At 42.2% G+C, this 20,808-nt stretch overlaps 1 protein-coding gene and 2 non-coding genes across 3 annotated transcripts in view; 2 read left to right on the forward strand and 1 right to left on the reverse strand.

Moving 5' to 3' along the window:
* Positions 1-15,500, reverse strand: part of sema4f (sema domain, immunoglobulin domain (Ig), transmembrane domain (TM) and short cytoplasmic domain, (semaphorin) 4F) — a 50,264-nt gene extending 34,764 nt beyond the window's left edge. The window contains exon 1 of the mRNA XM_010729893.3: positions 14,674-15,500. Within this exon, the coding sequence (XP_010728195.2) occupies positions 14,674-14,767 (94 nt within the window). The 5' untranslated portion in view covers positions 14,768-15,500. The remainder of the gene's footprint in view (positions 1-14,673) is intronic.
* Positions 15,501-19,740: 4,240 nt separating this feature from the next.
* trnaa-cgc (transfer RNA alanine (anticodon CGC)) lies at positions 19,741-19,812 on the forward strand. The gene has a single exon. It is a non-coding gene; the product is annotated as a tRNA-Ala (tRNA).
* A 626-nt stretch (positions 19,813-20,438) lies between these two features.
* Positions 20,439-20,510, forward strand: trnaa-cgc (transfer RNA alanine (anticodon CGC)). The gene has a single exon. It is a non-coding gene; the product is annotated as a tRNA-Ala (tRNA).
* The last annotated feature ends 298 nt before the right edge of the window (positions 20,511-20,808 follow it).

A 20,808-nucleotide genomic window follows, 5' to 3' on the forward strand; every position in this document is an offset into this window, starting at 1 on the left:
CGTGTGTGTGTGTGTGTGTGTGTGTGTGTGTGTGTGTGTGTGTATGGTTGACCTAACAAGGAAAGCTTTGTCCGTGTGATGGATTTTAGCTGCACCTCAACCTGCTGATCGACTTTTGTATGTGTGTGTGTGTGTGTGTGTCAGTGACTGGGAAAAACTACAAAACAATATATATCAGCACTTAAAGGTCCAGTGTGTAGTTTTTAATGGCACCAAACAGTGAAGCCACAGATTGCTACCAACTGAAGGCACCTCACCTTCACCTTGCATGGAGAAGAAACAACGGTGGCCGTGAAAAATGTAAAACACCTGATCTAGAGGTTTGTCTGTCCTGGGCTACTGTAGAAACATGGTGGATCAACATGGTGGGGTCCATGGAAGTGGGCCTACTGCCTCTGGAGATTTCAAAGGCTTATTCTAATGTAACAATAGCAACAACAACTCTTATTATCAGGTAATTACACACCAATGAAAACATAGATATGAATTTTATATTCCATTTCTGCCAATAAGTCCTCCTAAATGTGACACACTTCTTTAAACTGTATCTCAGCAAACAGTGACATGTTTTTACAACAAATGTATATACACTGGACTGTATGCTTCTATAGGGAAGTGTCTTCAGATTTAAGTTTCAGTTGTGTCTGAAATTAAGCTTCTATATTGCTTGGGCCGACAGCTTCCTCTTTGGTCTAGCAAGTTATTTTCATAACATTAGCGGTGCATGTTATTTTACATCTTTATCAGGTTGGCTGATAGCTGCAAGGCAGTGACTGCTTCACAATGGTTGGGTTGGCCTGCTGACAAGGCTTCAACTAACACACACACACACACACACACACACACACACACACACACACAGATAAGCAAAGGAACAAAAACACTGCAAGAAAGAACACATGAACATGCATTATAGTGTGTGTACAGTATAAAACATTACACATCATGCGTGAACACATACACACCTCAAAGAGCTCATTCATGTATCCTTCAAAAGGACTCTTCATGCACTACGGTAGCATGTATGGCTCTTGTGAAAGTAGAGAAGTACAACCGAAGCATCTATCTGAAACAGCAATGAGGCAGAAAGCGAAGCAAAGGTGAATTTGTCCTCAATCCAACAACAACTAACCACTGCAGTTCTTTCCATCTTAAAAAACTTAGACTTGATTTTTTTTATTTTGCAGCGTTTTCATGGAGTTTTACATCTACAAGCAATACAATGTGCTTGACAACAATGGTGACATGCAAATTGACTGCACATTCTCAATGCAAAGCAGCCAGAGTGTAAAATAAACTACCAATGTTGAACGTGACATGGAATACAAAAACATATGTAAAGAAACGGAAGAGGTAAACAAGACGAGTCAGTCAGACTAACTTTAATACTTTAGATTTGAAAAGAATGCACTTTGCTCTCTGTTCACCCGATCACTTTGTAACATGCACCACCTCGAATGATAATTTGTTAATTCCATTCTTGGTTAACCTTCAGGCATGTTAACCTCTTCTCCCTAACCCTTTCCACTATAAATAGTGTCATAAATGACTTTTATAGAGGTTATTAATGGAACTGTGCCTTTAAAACTAAATGAGTGGAGCACTTTCTATGCCCCACTTTTCACCTTCAACTGTCATCACCACCACTGACGGTATGTACTGTATGTGTATGTGAGTGTTCTGTGAGTGCGTTTGTGCATAAACGACTCATGGGAAGGGCTGGAGGCACCTGACGGTGCATTGTGCTTAATACCATAAACAGACACCCGTATGCTAGAAAGCACACACAGGAACTTTACTGTATGAATGCAACCAAATGATTGGAGGAAAAAGACCTGCATGCAGGAAAAGATATATGCAAATGTTTCCCAGAGTGCTTGGTACTGACAGGCAGACTGTGAGAGAAAAAGAATGACATTCTCACATGTGAGCCAATAAAGATTTTCACAACCAATAACTTTTTTCTCTTGTGAGCACATTTAGTGACTTATTAGGCTTTAAAATATAGCAGTTTTCCTCTGTATACTTCTGTAAAGCTGCTTTCACTGGTTCCCAACATGAGGGTTCTGGCCCACACGAAGTATCGTCAAAAGTTTCATGACAGGTCACAAGACTCTCTTGATTTTAAGGACTTTAACTGTTTGTTTGTTTTTTGTTTTTATAATATACAGCAGGCCTGCATGTCAGCATTTTATTAATTTCAGTGAAATCAGAGCCTTGAGAAAAGTGGGCAGTTAAAACAACCCAAAAATTGTCAAACATCAGGGGGAGGGAAATTAAATGAATTGAAATTTAGATTTTTATAATAAATACAAAATAAATTAATATAATCTGAATTAAATTCATTAAAATTTCTGGTTTCACACAAACGTCCTGCAATCACTACTTGGGTAAACTGTACAGTTTATCAATCATTCTAAACTGTTTTGTATTGACTATAATATAAGAGGAGTCGTCGAGTCAATGATAGAAACAGAGTCCCTTAAAGAAAAGGGTTTGGAACCACTGATTTACATCCTTTTGTAAATCTTCATCAAGTCACTTGGCCTGTTGAAACACGACTTAGTAGTGCTTTGCCTTACATACAGCACACATGGTGTGCCCATTGTTGTGGTTGGGGAGATTATTTGCACAGGTAGGTACATAACAGCTCCCTGGGCTCCATGAATAAGCTATTAATACTGTTAATCATTCATCAACACTGAAACTTAGAGGCAACACCAACAGCTCTGCCTTCTGTGTGTTTTCTAACGTGTGTAACTGGGTCATCTGGTTAAGACCGTTAGCTATTCTAACACACATGGACACACTCAGACAATCATAAGGAGAACATAAACACTCTGTCAGTGGTTCTTAAAGTAGCGGCCCACCGTGTGCGTAATATCATCAAAGTACACACACACAAACACATGCAAGCCTTAAATGAACTCATTATCAAAGTAAATCACATGAGGGTGCAAACTACAAGCTTATTCCCTCTTAAGACACACACACACACACACATGCACAGTTTGACCCATATGTTTGAGTGGGATAAGTCCACATCACCTCTTAGTGTCTCTAATGCATTAAGCTCTTTCTTTCAATTCCCTATTAGTGCAATAGCCAGGCTCAACGCAGCAACACACAAACACACACACACACACACACAAACAATCCCATTAACAGATTGCTGTCCATTCAATACCTGTTAGTTCAGTGACTGAAGGCCTTCATGAACTAAATTTAAATGGATGCAGGCATTCATGCATCAAGCTGCAGTTGAATGATTCATCTGTACAGGCAGATTGAGGAAGTATTTCAACAGTGACGGAATGAAAACAGGTTATTTCAGTAAATACAAACACACTCTACGTACACTCTAAGACATACTCTTATCTAAGGCTTATCTGGTGGTTGTTTTTTTGAATTATGTGATCATCATTTAGTCAATAAAGGTCTGCTTTCAGGCTTGTGACAATGCATTGTTAAAATAATCTGGTTTAAAATGGTCATTTATCTTACTGTAAGTATGAGAGTTTTGTCAATCCATAAGGAAATGCTTTAACCTTCAGTTTAGCTGAAAAATCACCACGTTTGGAAAAATCACTTAGTCAAAGTATGAACTTGCGTTTAACTGACTTCACTTACATCATACAGGATAAAATGGTTTATCCATTTCAATAAATGTCCTGGAATTTGTGCTAGCAATATCCACATGCATGTATATCCACATACATTAGTACATGTTTCCTCAGTGCCTTAGTAACATATCAGGCAGCAGATATTAATCTAATCTGGACTGCGGGGATCTCATTATCATTCTGTCCAATGGGGACAAGGGGTGCTGTTATATAAAAGCACTTAGACTGATGGGATTTCTTATAGGAAGCAGTGATGTCATCTGAATGGACACTCTCATACTGTGGTATGATGTCACACTGGAAACTTTTAACTTTAATCCATAATGGGATCAGTGTATTGTGTCTGACTTCACAGGTCACATGATGTCTGAAAACGTTTTCTACAGATACAGTACTTCACAGTGAATTCTATTTATCTTAATTCAAAGAACCCAACATGCACTATGTCTTCTGTCATTTCCTTAATGATTGTTGATTAGCTTTCATCCGCTCCGTTCAAACAAAAGTTCTTATAGTGATGCCACTGTCTCTGTATATGAAGGCCTGTGTAGTGCTTTGTAATGTCGACATGCTTTCTAGATCAGTGCGATAGAGCTTTCAGGAGGTTTTGCCTGCTTTAGTGATGTTACACACACACACACACACATTTTAGGCAGTTTGTCTTCCATTGTAATGTTGAGCTAAAAGATGAAAGTATAGTGTCTGTCTGGCTCTAAAGACCCTCTCTCTCTCTTTTTCTGTATTCCCTCTGGACGCACACACGCACAAAATACACATACAGGCTCGGCAGACACTTCAATTATGATAATGTGGATCAGCATTAATGTATCCTTACAGCACGGCTGGCTTTCAACAATGTGTGTGTGTGTGTGTGTGTCTGTGCGCCAGACAGCAGGAGAGGAGGGGCAGCTACTGTATCTCATTCAACACAGGTTACTCCCTCCAGGAAAGCAAAATGTTGAGGTCTTCAACATTTGTACCATCTTATACAAACACAGCAAGAGAGAGACACACTGTACACACTGTAAATGAAAGTTTCTCGTGTAGGTTGCAAAGGGAAATATGGACAAACAGAAAGATAAGATTTGTCATCTCTCTGCAGAGAGGATGACCAAGTAAGACAAACATAGGGTCAGGATAAGAGAAAGACATTGAAATAAACAAAAAAGATGGGAAAAGTCATTTATTTTGAAAAGCAGACAGGCCTCAGTGAGATGAACCTCATCTGTGTTTTTCTGTCTGTGTGAATCTGTGCGGCAGCCAGTTTCAACAGCACAGATGGCCTCGAACTTGGCCAGAAGAAACTCAGATTATACAATCTAAACAATGTAAAACATTCAGAATACATTATAATTCACTGACAAAGAATGTGCAGTGGTACAATAGGGCCTCACTAACTTAGAGATCCTGGGAAGAGACCATCCAAACTATTATGAAAACACATCTTTGTGAATAAAAAAATTATAAACTCCACTCATTTGTCTGCACCAAAAGAAATCTGCAGCTCTTTCATCACAACCCTGCTGTTTTCCTCCTCCTCCTCCTCGTCTTTCCTCCTTCCTTCTCGCCCCACCCCTCCTGCCTCCTTCCTCCTCCTCTCCCAGACTCCCTCCCTCCCTGTAATTACCACCTCAGACTCCAATTAAAAGAAACCACAATAAAGAGAGCAGAAGACGGAGACCAAGGGGCGGTAAGGGAAAGAGAGAGGGGACGGCAGAGAGAGGGAGACAGAGGGAGGAGTTTAATGAGGGGTTTGTCCACACACACATGCATACACACACATGTACTTATATACATGAAGACATACACCCCAAAACTAGCAGCATGTGCAGGTTAAACAATATTTAAAACATGCATTTTTAAACTTGAAACAACAAGAGGCAAGCATAAATAAGAACAAGAATCATGTGTGTGTGTATGTGCAAATCTCCAAGTGTAGGCATGTGTGTGTGTGTGTGTGTGTGTGTGTGTGTGTGTAAGAGGGACTGCTGACAGTTTTTCCTTTGTGTTTTGCCCTGGCCTGTTTCCTGCCATTAAGGCTCCCAGTGCTTCCCTTAAAAGCACACACACCAAATTTTAAAAAAAGAGAAAAATTAAGAGAGGAGAACAGGAGATCAACAAGTCATGCAGACAACATAGAGAGAGAGAGGAAAGAACCAAAGCACACACACACGGAAACACACACAAAATATTACCAAAGAAACTCTCTGCAGCAGCGGAAGACACTAACAATCAATAAACACAAAGTAGGAACAGCAGGGTAGCCCTTACTGTCAAGCTGTCTTTGTGTGAGTAAGTGTGTGTATGTGTGTGTGTTTGTAAGGAAGAAATGGGCCTCATGGTTGTGTGCCAACCAAGGCTGCCAAAACACACACACACACACACACACACACACACACACACACACAAAGAGTGAGAGAGGAGTGCAGAGAGGTGGTTAGATTTAGTAGGCTGCCAAAGAGAGAGAGCGAGCACTATATACAGAGAGGAAATAGATATCTTGGTTCATTATACACACACACGCACACACACACAAAACACACACAGTAGCCTCAGACAGACTTATCGCTTTATCCTTTTTATTTAGAAGATCCATTACTCAGCTTCTCTTTGAAGACTCTGTGTGTGTGTGTGTGTGTGTGTGTGTGTGTGTGTGTGTGTGTGTGTGTGTGTGTGTGTGTGTGTGTGTGTGTGTGTGTGTGTGTGTGTGCTCCAGACAGGAGTCACTGTGCTGACTTTATGACCAGGTGTGTTACCTTGATCATAGCAGGAGTGGTAACGTGCTCTGCGTGACACACCAAACACCCTGCAGAGTGTATATGTGTGAGCACACACGCTTGTTTTCCCAGCTACACTGAACTGTAGATTCACTAGAAACCGTACGGCGCGCTTCTGTTTTCTCTGGAAACCGGTTGGACCGATGTGTGTCTTGTTTACAACTGTAAGCCAGCTTAACCTGATGGTCCAGTTCTAATGAGGTGAAATTTCAGAGCAGCTGAGTGTGTGTAATTATCTTTGTGTCGTATACATTTACTCTGTTATTACCTGCCTAATAAGACATCCATAAATGGGTGGGTGGGGGAAGCTATTTATATGAATTATCATAATAATCATAAACAAAGCTACATGTACTAGCTTGTGCTTGACATGTTAATGAATTCAGACATTGCAAGGTTAAACTGCTGGAGGTACACGAAGCACATATAAGCTGCCGGGCTCAGATTTCTTTCACTTTTGTACAGTTGCTGAACTACTACCTGGTCCCAGATCTGCTTGATTAAACACAAATGAATTCAGGAATATGGAACAGAGCCCAGGTTGGTAAATAAAGCAGAGTCCACCACCTTAAAACCTTTGATGTTATGGTTTAAGAGATGCAAGACAAGAACACACAAAGCCTCAAGCTTTTGGGATCTCAGGAGATCCCCATGGATAATTGCCCATTCTACCCAGCTGGGTAATCTCGCATTAAATTTTAGACCACCAGAGGTGATGCAAAAACAATTTCATGCATCTAAATGTGTCAGAGTTAAGCCGTGTTCATACTTGACACCACCGCAACACCAGATGGATGTATCATACACAATCAGGCCTGATCCTGCTTTAATTATGCCACAGTATGGTTTGTTTACATTCTTTCATTTACCGTGTGATATAAATTGACGTAACTGGCGTTACGAGCAGGTAACTTCTATTTTGAGAAGACTGCCATGCAATCGCCGTGTTTGCAAAGTGCAGATGGCTTTGCGAGTTGTTTGTGGTTACCGAAAGGCAGCAGATTAGCGAGCCTTTCTTCAACTTCCTTAACGATGTATTCACTATCAACAACTCAAAGCAGAGAGCAGCCCACACAAGCAGCCTAATCGGACCAATAACAGTTTCTGCAGCGTCGGCCACGGCCACATTGAGTCCTCATATAGCTTTTTAAGTATTACAAGAATTTTTAAGATACATTTTGAGTTTGTAAAGGACAGCATGTATCCAATGTATGTTATTAGCCATGGGAAATCCATGAAAAAGAAAGTTTACTGAATTCGAGTGAAATGTAAAGTAAAAACAATTTTCCTCACCTTTATCACAGAATGGACTTTTTCCAATACTTTGCTCCACTCACATCACTGTACATCTTCACTGCTCAAATACTTTTGGAGACTATGCACGGAAGCAGAAGTATCACCGCTATAAGAAAGTAGTAAAACTGGAATTTACAAGACATCTCCTCTGCACTCAAACTCAGCAGTCTGCACACTTTGGATTCTTCCAACTTCCGACTGTCACTGAGAGTCAGTACAGCCAGTGCAGCGCTGGTGTGAGGAGATTCACCACAAGATGAAGTGTCCAGCTTCTAAGCAACCTCTTCTGACACAAACACAGAGACAACAGCATCATAAAGTACCTGAAGTTTTCTATTCGATTGTGGCTGCTGGAGATCAATGACCGAAAACAAGAGATGAAGTGTGTGCTTGTTTGTGTGTGTGTGTCTGGGAGGAAACAGCCAAAGGAAGTATAATATTCACTTCAGGAGATGAGAGAGTATGTGTGTGTGTGTGTGTGGATGTGTGTGCATGTGTGTATATGTGTGTGTTTCCTTCCTCCCCCTCCCAACACTCCTCCCCTTGTCTTTATGCTGACACGGGTCCTGTACAAAGAGCAGCTCACACATTAATGTAAACAAATCACCTGCCAACTCCTTTCATTAAAAAAGATATTAATTAAATGCTCATAATTCCATAATTATTAGAGGTATACAGATGGAGCATGTCTTCACATTCCACTCTTTTCATTATGGACACACTTACGCATCACTATACACAGAAATACAGCAGACAGACACACAGACAGACTGACGGGTCAATCGATTGATGATTTTTGTCAATTCCTGACTTCCAATCAGTCTGGATAAACAGCCACCAACTCTCTGAGGAGGTTCTCATTGTGACTGCAATGTGTGTGTGTGACCTGGAAAACAGCTAACAGGTCAAGTGGATGCTGTCAGTCCCTCAACGTGAACAAGGTGACCCTGTGTGACCTCTGACCTTGTCTTATACCTGCAACGCCCATCACCTCCTGTCTGTCTGGTTGGTTTTGTCCTGGACCAAACAGATCAATTACACTTCTTTCATCAATCACTATTTGTCTCTGCCCCCTTTTTCAAAGCTTATCAGGTTTCTTTTAATTTTATCCTTTGCTCTCCTGCTTTTCATCCCTTTTTTCTTGGGTCCCTACACCCAAATATCAATAATCAACCATGTACAAAAGTCATCAACTAGTCGGTCCCTTCTCATTCACCTTGAGTCTCCTTGAGTGAATAATAAAATCAATACTGACTGATATGATTGACGATGATCCCAGTCAGCAGTGTTGCAGCGTGACCTCTCAAACAGGACACTGTTCTCAAACTTAGTCTGGCTTTCATCGCATTAAATTACGTTTTTAATTCATAATGCCTCAGGGATTGTCCTGGTTTGATTAAAATATTAGAAAGTCTCCACTTTAACTTGAAATTAAATATAACAGGGGGGAGAAAAAAAATAGAACCCTTCAGCTTAAGTGTACCTTCTGTGTCCAAATTCAGAAAACTGTTATTATTATAATTGGTTTCAACCTGCTTTCTATCAGATGGGATTTTCACGCAACAGAGAGAGCTGGAGGGGAAGGAGATGAGGGCAGAAATGAGTTGATGATATATGCTTGAGCACTGCAATCATCCTCACAGTGCTTTTGCACATCTAGCGAGATTTTTATGAATGAGGGAGTGAGAAAAAGGCAGGAAGGAGGAATGAATGCATGAAGGAGAATTCCAGAAAACCACCTACAACATCAGTCAACCATGTCACGACCTTCGAGTGCCTTGTGTTTAAGATGTCCACGGTGATCACACGAGGCGGGGGTAGACGTATCAGCGCAAGAGACGCAGAACTAGGACTGGGCAAAAAAAGCCACCAAGAATCTCAATCATTACATCCTCCTGGGAATGCGACGAAGGGGAATCTGCTTGCGTCGACTGTGTGTGTGTGAGTGTGTGTGGCCTTTGACATCTGACTCGGCTTGACCTTTACGCTGACAAGCCCCAGTCACAGGAGTGCCTGTGTGGGCCGACCATTTGCAAACAACGTGGGAGAATGCATTGACAACTATGTACGTGTACAACGCTAATGTAATTCTCAGAATGAGAGAGAATGTCTGGGCTTCATAGAGAGTGCATTATAAGCACAACGTATGAGAAGCTAATGAACTCTGCTGACGAATGTAACGAGTGAGAGAATATTTTCTGTGGGTCGATGACAGTTGAGAATTTACTCCTCTCATCATTCTTTCAGTCACTTCCTCCTTTTTCCTCCTTAGCATGCAACACATTTTTGGTTAAAAAAAAAACGCTAACACCGGCCCATTGCGTTGTATTTGTGAGAGGCTTTGGCTTAGTTTGAGATTTAGCTTTAGTCTTAGCTCAGTTTTGTTTTCTCTGAGCTTAGCGCCAGAGAAAAAGGAGAAAAGGGGGGGATTGGGAAGATAACAGAAAAGATAAACAGGCGAATTAAAAGAATGAACACCGGAGACGGAAAATAAATAGGTACAGCAGCAACAGAGAGTGATGCTGATAAAGTTTTGAGGAACTGACTAGACAAGCTATGATGGAAACATTTCAACCACATGGGGTATTTCTGAGAAAGCCAATGCGATATTTAGATAAGACAGCAGGTTTTAAAATGCCGCAGCTTTCCGTTATGCACTCAAGTTAGCCACTAAAGCTTATCAGACAACACTAAAAGAAGTGCTAAGAGCATGTGTGATGCCTCTCTCCATTCCCATGGTACCACTCAAGTCCACTGGGCCCCATCAACCATGCGTAGACAGAGAGAGATGAAGACTAGAAAAGACGAAACAGAGAGAGAGAGAATAGGATGCAGGGATGATAAAGAGGAAAGGCTGTTCTCCTTTCTTTGGAAAACCACTTTTTATTCCCTGTTGGGCAAGAACAATGCAACCTCAACCCAAAACACATAATCTACTGAAGTCCACATGTATTCTCACAGGCAAAGCCCACTTCAGACAGTTCAGCGGTTACACTCTTCCTGGCCTAATCCCAAGGCATTTCTGTGACATGAAAATATGCAGTGATGAGAATTTCGCACATCATGATCCCTCCAAAACAATGAATATCTTTGACCAGATTTCCCAACAGCAGCATAAAAGCCCCATATCACCACATGGAGTGTCATCATGAAGACAACATTGTGCGTCACACGCATCATGTAAAAAAACAAAAGCCTGTTTCAGGAGGATGACAGTGTAAAATTCAAAATAAACATGAAGTATAATGAATAGTCACTGTATAAACGTGAAATGATCGTTCGAGTTGGAGGTAGAACTCTAATGATCACTTGAAGACCTCCTCCATGAAACATTTATTCATTTTTATGAAATAAACAATGTGGCCATTGTTTACTGCTTACGAAATTGATCACAAGACAAGATGCTTCGGGCTTAACATCTGAGCCAACTATCTGTCGAGGGAAATCCTGATCCACTCTTCATCTGAAATCTATTCTTTTTTGAAATTTGAACTCCAATGCCTGTCCCAACTATTTGAAAGACTGCTTATACCGCCAGAGCTGTCGAATAAATATTAAATACACAAACCCCTTTAAGTGCTAAAGCGCTTTTACACCTCAAGACAAAGGGAGAACGGGCAGAGAAGCAACTGGGAAAATTCATTTCATTTGAGGTTGACGGCCAAAATTTGCTGGCAGCGGTTGCACTTTTCACACTCGTCATTTCCCATCATTTGGAAGATTCCTTGATTCCCAAGTTTCACTTAGTGTTAAGCTTGAATAAACAGTTTTATCTGGCAAGTAATAGCAAGTAAAATTCACTAGAAGCACAGACGAGATCAGACAACAGCCTCCAGCCCCACCCACCGCACAACAGTATGAAATCAAGGCACTAACGGTATTTTCCAGCCCGCTGTGATTAGTTCTTGTTATAAGGGTCTCCCATCCATCCACCCACACACATAGTTCACTGCTAGCCAAGTGAGTAATAAATCTTCTATCACTGAAAGCTACTGGAGTGAGAAATGTTTGAATAGAGATTCTGTTGAGCTCCTGTTGACTACAAACAAAGAAAAAGTATAGTTTTGGTGAGCAGGCAGGGAAACTGATGCTGCCAACCAAGCAGGTGGTACAGTGGATGGACACTGGGTGGCCTTATAATGCTGATGTACCTGCATAGTTTCCGACCAACCAACCTAATCGAATTATACACAGCTCCTCTCTCCCTCACTGTAAATGGACGCTGATCCATGCAGTCGATGCACCGCTGGGAGCCAGACCCTCCCTTATGTGCCGACACCCTAATGAGTTTCATGTGAGGGGCATTAGAACGGCTGGAAGACCAGTGAAACTGACTGGAGCTGGCAGAGGAGCACTCTCTGATCCAGTCATAACAGACATACACACAGAAGTGTAATGTAAAGTTAACATTAAGGATTTCTTCATTAAAATATCTAGATTGAAATGTGAACTTTATGAATATGGTTTGTGTTTATTAACTGTTTGTAAAAACTAACTAAAATAGGCTTGTTTCTGATTTCTTTAAATGAAAAGCCCACACACTGATGGTAACTTCATTATGTTGCGGGTCATTTCAGCCGAACAGTTTTATGACTTTACCCCCAAACACTTAACCAGAGAGTAGGAACAATTCCACATCAGCCTAATTAGCCGTCCTATCATTTAATATTACATCTCACAAGCACGACAGACACACGTATCATAACTGCAATGAGGCAGTGAGGAATAACATCTTTATGATGGCACACAGATGGATAATATGGACCTAACTGACTGTAAAATAAACAGATCCTGAAATAAAACCAGTGTAGGTTCACTGTCACACACCAGAAAATACACTTATTGAAAAAAGGAGAGAGAAATTCTTCACTTTGTATCAAGCTGAGGCTGCCGTGAACTAATGTGTTGAGCCAGATTCGCCTGTTGGTGGCGCTAGCTGTAAATCCTGTAGGGACCACACATCAGACAGTATCTACGTTACATGCTTTCATGTGTTTTTAACAGAACCGTATCTGAAGGCAGTGCAAACCAAGCCTGACACACACAAACAGACACACACACACATCACCTGACCAGTTGCTCATAACAACATACACTGTCTTATATAAGAGTCTCTCCTCGGTTATCATAACACACATGCAAAGAAACACGGAAGCATGCACACACACACACCCTGGAGAGGATGGCAACTACTTTCATCTACTTTACTTTTAACACTCAGCAACATCTGATTTAACTGCAGAAAATGTTGTCAAAGACAGACAATGATGCTGCCAGAAACACAAAACACTGATGCATTGATGCATCCCTCTATCACTCTCTCGTTGCTATTTGTTGGCACTTGCTCCAACTGTATTTGTCTTGGGGCCAGTGTGCCACAGGCCACAGTTGCATAATGACACAGAAAGAGAAAGAGCGGGCTAACTTACAGACACCGCATTCATTCAGCGAGTGAGCAAGACTCCAAAGCAAGCAGCGACTCTTGTCTGAAGTAAGAATTTAGATGTAGGCCGGTCATAAATTGGAGATACAAAAGGGTTAAAGCACAATGAGCGCTGCTGCAGAGTGCAGCAGTGGAGCAAAGCCCGTTAATACAGTCAGGTGGCTGGAGTACAGGCGAATGGTCAATGGACACACGGTGACGCAAGCTCTAAGTCTTTTCCTCCTCACTGCATCTGGGTGTAAACACCATCACATGGTAGAGAGAGAGAAAGGACCAGGAACAAATAATGAAAAGGGAATGAAATAAGAAAAACACTAGGAAAAAACAATAAGGTTAAACAGAGAGACAGTCTAGATAGAGTTATTACCCCTGCAAAGAAACAAACATGCATTCAAAACATAGACAAATGCAGACATATAGACACACTCACAGAGGCAGCAAGGCCATCTCCAAAGAGTCACAAAAAGCTCTGTGTGACTATTGCCCCATAAGCTTCTTATTATTTTGTTGTGATGGATGTCTCCTCTCATTTTATGTTTTCCATTTTAGCTGTCAGCCAGTTTTCAGAAAACAGGAAGGCTGGTGAGTCTGTGCTGCTGACCCCGTCAGCCCCAGCACAAAGGGGGAGCTTGTTAGGGAGCCGGGCTAGTCTTCCATTCACTCCTATAGCCACCCTGATCTGCGTCTGCTTCTCTTTCACCGCTCAGTTATCATTTTTGAATTATAGCTGTGAATGTGATTCACACAGCCACACTGTTCAAGAACACTAAGGGATGTTTTGGGGTCATTTTGGAGCTGAAGCTTTTCAAGCTCCCTGCCTGCATCTACTCGGCTGATGTGTCCCTGAGCAAGATGCTGAATCACTGCCAGCTTACTGGAGACTGATCCTGACCTCTGCCTCCTCTGGATCAGAGCAAATGAAAAGACAAAGTCCCCACATGCATCAATCATCAGTGGGAGAGACGCATTTGACCGAACTGTCCCTTTAAGTTTGAAAGCTGCTACGTGTCTGAATGAAGCAGCAGCCCGGTGTTTCTGTCCAATCTGTGCACTTGTTGTTGGCATGAAGCAGACAAGTCTGGCACCTGCTTGCTTCGTCAGCATCACCATTTATCAAGCTACAATAAATACAGAAGGGAGCTCGTTGGCACCGCGCCCCGAGTGCGTAAAACAGCAGCGCGGAGCAGAGGTTAATGGACACACAAAAGCAGGTTCAACTTTGGGTCACATTGTGATTTGCGCCAAGCACGACCAAAGTTATCAAGTGTGCTTTGGAGTGATCATCTTTCAGGTCTGCATATGTTTTATGAGGAAACAATGCAAACTAGTTGGAGATGTTGCTCCAGCCTCGCACATGTTATTGTTTTGATGGCTGACATCATCATCAGCAGCAGCAGCTACCCAGCCTTTATATATACTATAACAGAAATGCATCAAAGAGCGTATCAAATGAAAGAAAACAGATAATTTCCCTTTGGATGATCACCAATATTTCTTCTCCTGACTTTTTGTTTTCCTTCCCGCTTACACTCACCTCCCAGTCCGCCCAGAGTCGCTGCCCAGGAAGCCCCCCAGAGCAGGCATAGCATCGAGAGCAGGATCAACATCGCACCGCCAGGAAGCATCATGATTCGGCTCCTGCCCTGGTCCAGGAGTGAGTTGGAGGTCCGTCCGATCTGATTTCAACACCCAAAAGTCCCGAATCGTGGTTTCAGCTGCGACGCACCATAGTCCTGATCCGGGCTTCACAGGTTTCTCTGAGTTCAAAAAGGTGCAGGGCTTGGTCCAAGACAATGATGAATAAGTTGGGGGGTGTTATTCTAAATGAAATAAATGCTTCCTTTAATATTTTATTCTGTTATTCTGCTACAGGTTTCTGCTCTCCTCGCAGCTACAATCTGCACAAAGCGCGCAGAAGTCCACGCATCCGCTCAGCGTAAATATGAGGGCTTGTGTTATCCACTACAAGAAAGCGACATGCTGAGAACCTGCAGATTAAATACTACAGTTATATTCGTGGTGTATTCCAGTCACAAACTGCGCGTCAAAGTAATCCAAAGTACCGTCCTCTGGTGCAGGAATAATGTCCGGTGTCCTGGCTTAGACCAGGCTGAAGCCTCGCTCTGTGCCCCGGTGTCACCGAGCCTGTCCCGCTGCTACAAATCAAAACCTCCGCTCGTCTTCACTTTAAAATGATTTATATCAATAAAAATCACGTTTGGGTCCGTGAGGAAAATAAAAAAATCCCGAGCGCGCGTTGTGTCGCCGGAGCTCGAGCGCTGGCACAGGGTGCACGGGGATATGGAAGCTGGTGACCGGCTCGTGGATGTGCTGCTCTGAAGCTCGAGCGCTGCCTGTGTGTATAAACCAACCGTCTCGCGCGCCCCGCCCTCCGGAAAAGGCAGCGCGAGGGCCATACAACAGGTAAGAGGATGACGTCACAGCCGACAGGTGCAGACCTATCTCGTTCTTCAGAAACTCTACAAGTGATTAACACCGAACCTTCGAGGGAAGTGGAGGTGTTTTTCTTTTGGATTATGAATTCATTTCATGTGTGGGGTCAGAGAGTAATTACACTTTTCTGACCACTACACTATTATCCTATCATGTCTGCCCTGCTCCTGTCATCCAAGCCTGAAGTGGTTCAAGTTAAACCTGTCATCACAGTCCTAAAATGCAATTTTCACTCAATTTAAACTGAGATGAGCTTATCTGAGACAGGTGTGTACAAATTAGATTACCGAGTATATCTCATTTTCCAGAGGAATAGTATGTTAGTCATATTAGGCATTCAGTATTAGTCATTTTTTAGCTATACTGTGTTAAATGTAAGTCACACACCTTTATTCTTTATTAAAAATGGTTTTGGGTATCAGAAATCTACTATCAGTGAGGTTGTAATAGATAATATGAGCCACCAAATCTCCAGAGACTCAGCTGAATCATCCTTCCTGTGAATACTGTTGAAATCCATTAAGAAACTCAAAACTTAATTTTATTTTTAATTTTTTTTGTCCATCCATCTAGATTATGAATGAAAAGTTTTCAACTGTGATATTTGTTTGAACTTCCATTCAAAAAATCCATTTAATTATAAATGTTCCCTCTGCTCTTTTTAAGGTCTGATTTCCTTAATCCACCTGTCAATCATCTGACATCATGAAGGGGCGGAGCATCTAAGATTAAACAGTAGTCATGGTCTGGAGGCCTTAAACACACTAATAATCCACAGAGAGGTTGTTCTATGCCACGTGCTGTTAATTTCTTTTGACATTTACTTCTTCAGTCCCTCAAAAATCTCATTCAGTGCGACACAGTTATTTGAAACGCTACAAACTGCAGCCGTAATAGTTAAGAAATTGCTAGAGCCTGTGTTGTAAATTTTAATATCAATTGTGCTGCAGCCATTTGCAACAATATCCCACCCCCTCTCTCTTTTGAGGAGAGCACGAACGGCTGGCAGTGCTGGCCAGCCGATTTCACGGGGCGGGGGTGCAGACATGTACCCCAACTCCTTAACAAAAGGGAGGGGTCACAGAGGAGCCTGGATTAAAGGATTTTGTAAGAGGGGGGAAGGAGGAGGAGGACAGGGGTCAGAGGTGAGGGATCGTTGATAAAGAAAAGCCAAATGGAGCAAAAGAAGTGAGCGGCGCCGTCTCTAATCGAGCCTGATTAAGCTCACACTGTGCGTGTCTCATCTTTACGCGGCCAATGACTTTTGAACGACTAAACATCACTCAGAATCACAATGGATGTCTTCATCAGCGGCAGTTGTAGCGGCTGTTGGAGATGAGGGCACTTTTGAAAACCCCACTGCGCCTTCACCCGTGACTTTTAGGTGGCTAACATATTCATCAATGTCATTGTGGAGGTCCTCATCCACGTCTGGGTCACTTACTGTTTAGGCTGGACGCAGTGCATCAGGGATAAAGCAAATAAGGACGGCGTTGACACTTTCCTTCAAGCTTTAGACTGTGTTGAGCAAAAAAGTATTTTGAGCTGAACCCAACTGCTGCCCCCTTCTGGACAGGTGATGCAAGTCCTAAAAAAGATTTGGCATAATGCATTGAAAAACATGGGCTGCAAATGAGGATTGGTAGACACAAAGACAAAGCGACATGCACAGATGCAGTCAGTTTGATTGAAGCCTTCAAACTATTCCACACACACACACACTGGTTTAAATTGAAACAAAATTTGCATAAATGGGCATAAATTAAACAGAAGCACCAACCACAGAGGAGTATGGCCTTAAAGGGATTGCCACGGCTGCTTATCTGCGCCCCCCCAACATTAATATTCAGACCCTGATGTAAGGAAGCTGCAATCCGTGACCCTGCACTCCTTTGGTTAATGTGTGTGTGTCTGTTTGCGCTGTCACAAGTCTGTAAATGTGTCAAGATGTTGTACAAGATGTGTGTGCATGTTTGCAAACACCGTGTGCACATGTATGTGACACTGGGTTAAGGCCAAAGGTTTTATATGTGTGTATTTGTGCATGTGTGTGTGTGTCTGTGAGTGTGACTAATGGTTGGGGACCACTGGTTGAGCTTGGGGGAGGTTGTTACGGGTGAAGAGGATGACAGAAAAGAAAATCAGACAGAGTAAAAGAGATGGAGAGAGACAGATGAGCCACCACCTCCAGCAAATGTAATTGTATGGCTTGAAATCAGCAATCAGCTTTAGGCCAGGCAAACACACACACACACACACACACATGCACTCATGTGACATTGACCTTGTCCTTGGACATCGGGGCAAACAGGGGGGCAGTGGCAGAAAAAAAATGAAATTATTGTTTGTTGTGAAGTCTTGGAGTTAAATAAATGAAATCAGAACATGTGTGACTGATCTATGTGCTGCGTGCAGTCGTGGATTTTAATTCTGTTCTCCCACTTAATCAGTAACAGCCCGTGGAAGTATGTGTGTGTGTGTGTGTGTGTGTGTGTGTGTGTGAGAGAGAGAGAGAGAGTGTGTGAGGGAGACAGAGGAGGTCACAAAAGGCCTCTTCCCTGAGGAGCAGAGGGGCCACGTGCACTCACACACACGGACACACACACAGAAACATTAATTTAGTTAACAGCTTTCACTTCCCTAATTAAACCCAAGATATAGCGCACTTTGATTTTCTGTCTCCCTCTCTCTCTCTCTCTGTCTCTCTCTCTCTCTCTTCACCCTTAAAACTCTCTAGCCCCCATGTCCTCATTTCCCATCACACTTACCACCTCTCCTTGCTGCATCTGCGCGCACATTTCCCCTCCCTCCCAGCATCCAAACGTATCAGTCAAGCTATTGTACAATCGAGTGTGAGCATTTCACCCAGAATGTCTGACTCAAAACAGATTACAAGGCAAGCGTGGGGTCAATCCCCACCCTGTGTGATATTCACTATTTCATGTTCGTATCGCAGCTGGCAGGTTGCCAACTGATTTACCCCCTCCCCATCCCTTTACCTCTACTGAGGAGGAAATGGAACAAACAGCCCAAGACCGATTCCACTAATCCCCCAACAATGGATTCTGCTGTTTTATTAAGGGTGGAGATGGAAGAGATTCAGGCAGTGGGTCTGAACTGTTGTACCGAGCCCAGGTAAGCCTTGAGATTTGGATCAAGCCTCAAGTTAAAACATTTGATTAGTTTCATTCCACCCAAATGACCCATGAATGTGTGTATTTTTGTTCAGGTTACTCAAGATAGCCAGACATGTTAGCCTGCCACTAGATGTGAATGATATAAGATTTCACATGGTGGATAATAAGATGCTAAATCACTGAATCCATCATATTATACTTCATAACCATTAGATGGATTTAGCTATTCTTGCCAGGAAAGCTGAACAAACAGAAATATATTTCACAGAGTCAAACATGAGCAATTGAATGAGTGAATCTATCATATTTCACATCACATTTGTTTTAAGGAGGAGGTAGTTCAAGGTTAGAGCTCACCCTTTGCCAAGCATCTCCATGTCTTATCTACAGTGGAGTTCTCATACTTCCAAACACTGAGACCCCTCTGGGTGATTAAATACTACATGATATTCAAGCTTACAAAGGCTCTGCACTGCCTCATAGGTGATTGATTCCACCAGGCATGGCTGCAATGCGGCTATCCTAGACAATGCTTGTGATTGCACCAGAATCGAGTTTCAGAAGTGGGGAATATGTGTGTTTTTGACGGAAGCCGTATCAAGCAGTGCAGAGCAGATTGAGCTGGCAGGAAGTCAGATACAGAAACGGCATGGAGAATCCAGTCAATTTTCAAAATAAAACACCCAGTGTTGATGAAAGGGAAAACAATTTAACTATGTAGCCTTTTTACCCGTGGAACATACACATAAATCAAGAAAGAAATGACCAAATGTGAGCCAATTGCTACATTGGCAGTGGATGAAAACAGTGTCATTACATGACATGTTAGCTTCCTTAAAAAATCATTCATGTCAGAAATGATAACCTGCCAGCCGAGGGTTTGAAGATCATCAATTTGATAAGCAAATCTGTCATATGTCACTGCTTATTTGTTAGTGGTTAGAATAACTAGAGGAGTTTGACAACCTTGCACAGTAAAGTGAAGACAAAGTGGAGATTCTGGAAAAACAGGGGATGTAGCTCAGTGGGAGAGCGCATGCTTCGCATGTATGAGGTCCTGGGTTCAATCCCCAGCATCTCCACCTCTTACCATACATCTAAGGGTTAGGGTTTCTATCTGCTCTAAAACACAGACCCAATTACAACCTACACCTATGCCCTATACTGCCACAACGAGTGTACAGGTTTGTTATAATGGCATTGCCCATAAATCTACACTACACAGTGTGTAAGACCTTATTTAAAATAAGTTTCTCTAACTACAGCATCCTTTGCTCTGCTGATATACAGTATCTGCAAAACATATTGTTTTTGTTTCAACATCCATTCATGTCAGAATCAACAGAACAGCATGAAATTTCAAAAATGATGGTTGGATGAGAGCTTCTGAGGAGATGTAGCTCAGTGTATGTTCATGTACATCTATGAGTTCTTGGGTTCCATCCCCAGCATCTCCACTGCTTACCTACAGGGGAGTTCTCATCCTTAAACACCTTGTGTCACTGCATACTTTGCCATACACAATGTTCAAGAAAAAAACATTTCACCACATTGCACTGTATCCAATGTGAGTAACAACTATAACATACTGCTGCTCTTGCAAATACGTCCAACTCCTGTTTCTCACTGCACATTCCTGCACACAGTCTGAAGACTGCCTCGCCTCTTTTAAATGAGGTTTTAATTATAATACAGTTCCGTCACCAAAGGGGATGTAGCTCAGTGGGAGAGCGTGTGCTTCGCATGTATGAGGTCCTGGGTTCAATCCCCAGCATCTCCACTTCTTATTGATAGCTCTTAAACACTACATCATACATACTGTACGGGCATGTCTCAAGTAAAGTCTGTCACAAAATATCTGTTGTAACCTTGCATTACTTTCAAGGTGACTGAGACACTTTGCCTATCTACAGAGGAGCAAAGCAGGAATTTTGTCAGGGTGAATCAGTTCGAAAGAGTGGTAGGAATGACTTAGTTGTCCTCCAACATTCTTTTTCATTCAATAGATAAACTGAAGCATTATGAACACAGTAACATGAAGTATTAAAGACTTTTGTGCAATGTCATTTTATCTTAAA

The sequence above is a fragment of the Larimichthys crocea genome, chromosome III, assembly GCF_000972845.2.
Source record: "Larimichthys crocea isolate SSNF chromosome III, L_crocea_2.0, whole genome shotgun sequence".
Lineage (NCBI taxonomy): Eukaryota > Metazoa > Chordata > Actinopteri > Sciaenidae > Larimichthys > Larimichthys crocea.